Source organism: Sinocyclocheilus rhinocerous, unplaced genomic scaffold (assembly GCF_001515625.1).
Source record: "Sinocyclocheilus rhinocerous isolate Xijiao unplaced genomic scaffold, SAMN03320098_v1.1 scaffold11, whole genome shotgun sequence".
Lineage (NCBI taxonomy): Eukaryota > Metazoa > Chordata > Actinopteri > Cypriniformes > Cyprinidae > Sinocyclocheilus > Sinocyclocheilus rhinocerous.
In genome coordinates this window covers 1,402,555-1,405,176 of record NW_015625587.1, presented here as the reverse complement: position 1 = coordinate 1,405,176, position 2,622 = coordinate 1,402,555, and the positions used below count along the sequence as shown (strand labels likewise).

The 2,622-nt window shown below is 38.0% G+C and overlaps 1 protein-coding gene across 3 annotated transcripts in view; it reads right to left on the bottom strand.

Moving 5' to 3' along the window:
- LOC107755601 (SH3 domain-containing kinase-binding protein 1-like) overlaps positions 1 to 2,622 on the bottom strand; it is an 11,717-nt gene that overhangs the window by 6,499 nt on the left and 2,596 nt on the right. For all 3 annotated transcript variants that reach the window (XM_016572492.1, XM_016572507.1, XM_016572499.1), the window contains exons 5-8: positions 2,375 to 2,465; positions 1,687 to 1,745; positions 1,439 to 1,603; positions 946 to 997 (exon numbers count right to left, since the gene is read on the bottom strand). In XM_016572492.1, the coding sequence (XP_016427978.1) occupies positions 946 to 997; positions 1,439 to 1,603; positions 1,687 to 1,745; positions 2,375 to 2,465 (367 nt within the window). The remainder of the gene's footprint in view (positions 1 to 945; positions 998 to 1,438; positions 1,604 to 1,686; positions 1,746 to 2,374; positions 2,466 to 2,622) is intronic.

The window sequence follows — 2,622 nt, the reverse complement described above, 5'->3', positions numbered from 1 at the left end:
GGCTCCTCAGCGAAAAGCTGAATATGCGCTGCATCTGCTGCCTACTTATACTCACGCTGTGATCAGCGGCAGCTGGATGCAATAATCGCATGCCAATGTGCATTGGCTCGTTTAGTTTACACTCAAAGTAGATTGGTCTCTCTAAGCGAGATCCCAATTCGTCGGTCATCTGACGTGACGTCGGGAGTGACCGACTGAAAGGGAACTAAGCTGTTCAATTGTCTTTATTTTGCATGATGCAATATATATATAAAAAGTAAAAAACTTAACTTAAATTTCCTCAAGGTAAAAGATTCTTAGCAGTTGTGTCTGATTTTAAAAAAGGGAAGTGTGCAACTACTGTGTGTTAGACAATGGTGACTTTTCCTTCATTAAAACCATAACTCGAGAGTCATTATTTACCAACGATGAATTCCATCTTAACTGGGATTAAAGTACTTATTTGTGTCTTTTGATGAACTATATCCTATATTTAATGAAGACATCCGAGTTGTTTTAAAGACACAAAACATTATGCAAAAATTCAAATTTTATATTACAAGATCCTGTTTTCCAAGCTCAGCATATACTACTGTATAGTGTATGACTATGCTAGCGTATAACTTTAAATGGAATTTTGTATATTGAGTTACTGATACTAAAATAAAGATGGACAAATATAGCACTTTCACAAAACAAAAAGTAGTAATTTTGCACAAAAGCAGTTTTCTCAGAATTAATGGCTCATGAGTCACACCATGCAGGATTCAAACCTACAAACTTTCGATTCAACCTGACAGTAACAAGTGCTTTAAAGATGGCCTGACATGTGCTACTACACGTTTTCCATCTTATCTAATCAAACCAGCTCAAACACCCCCTAAAATCTTTTAATGCTATTTCTATCAACATTTCCAGCTACTTGTCAAACCAGCCCTGCTGCTATGACAGGTGCTGATGTCTTACCTGCGTTTTTCTGAGAGCCATGTCTCACCGGTGGCTGTCCTGCATTACCAGTCTGTCAGAAACAAGAAATTGTCAACAAAATGCAGATTAATCCTTCCGAGCAGGATATAGCTCACGCTCTTTCCATGTAGGAGGAATCAAGTCACCGTTTTTAGTGTTCCTCTCTTCTAATGGAAACCTCTGAGTCAATCTCTTTTAATAATCCCAAAGTAACAGGAAGAAAATACAGTCATGTATAGACCACAGTTAGCCTTCTTGTGTCATCACAGACAGGATCAATGTATTAAAAACAGATTTATAACCTCTGGTCTGTTCCAACTTAAAACAATTTTAACTATTTGTAAACTAGAACGAATGTCCTTGGCCTAAAATCGGTTTTCTGAGCCAGCGCATTACTAACAGTCCAGAGCAGTGTTGACAAAAGGGAGACTCCCATTCTCTAACAGTGCACAAATGGGCCAATCATGAGAACATTTCTCTGTCCCACACTCACATGAAGAGCATCCGCTGGGATCACCATGACGAAGTTATCGGGAAAAAAGCCCCTGCGTCCGTTCAGTTCCCCCTCACTAACATCATCTGTATGGTATGGCATGTTTTTAGAGTTCTCACCACTTGGTGTTTTTCTCCGTAAACTTGGTCTCTGTTGTACTTTTCCCTGTATGAAAATTTTTTTTTAAAGTAAACAATATAATATAATATAATATAATATAATATAATATAATATAATATAATATTCACCTCTTTACTGAAGACTTCAGAGAGTTTAGGCCTGGCTGTGGCTTCAGTTGTCTTGCCATCTGCGGAACACAGATGTTTGAACACAGATGATTACTCAACCATTTAACAAGTTGGGTTTGGTGGGTGAATCTGAAAGCACATGTTGCCACTCTTCTGGTACGAAACCCTTAGGGAAGTCCTTTAAGAATAGATCTTTTCATTCACTGATAACTGCATAAGCTTTGTCTTAAGACTCTGTGTTCTCTGTAACTGTCTATTATGGGAATAGTGTTATTCAGACCTCAGTCAAGAGTCAAGAATAAAACAGCAAGCAACATCAGACAAACCTTAGGCTAACCAAAATCCAACCAAATCCAAAACAGTCAGACATGTCTGACAAACAGTACAGTGTTTAATTGCGTGGGGCCCCCCGGGGCCAGCCTGCTTAGGGCCCCCAGAACTATAAACACGCACATGCTGACAAAAACACTCTTCAGGAAGCATGTGTGGATTTGTCCACAAAAGACTTCATGAGGTTATGCTGCAAGATTCAACTACTGGTTCACCACAAAAACAGGACGCCCAAGTTACAACAATCTGTCACAACAATTATGGTGAGCACTGTATCCATTGTAAAGAAAATTCTCAGATTATATTATGCTAGATATGCAAAAGAAATGCAAGCTCCAGTTTTAGTGTACAACCTCACCTTTTGAAGGGACAAAAATTTCCTTCACAAAATTTGACGGAAAGGCTCCAACTCGGTTATTTTTCTTTCCAATCCACCACCCATCTTCAATCTGCCAGATAAAATAGAAAGTATAGCAGAACATTTGTTTAAAAAAACAACAACAGACATTTCTAAATTTAAAATCTGATTTGGAAACATAAACATTTCCCACATGTACAGTACATTTACTCATATGATGTATCCAAAATACTGTATAAAACGGTTAT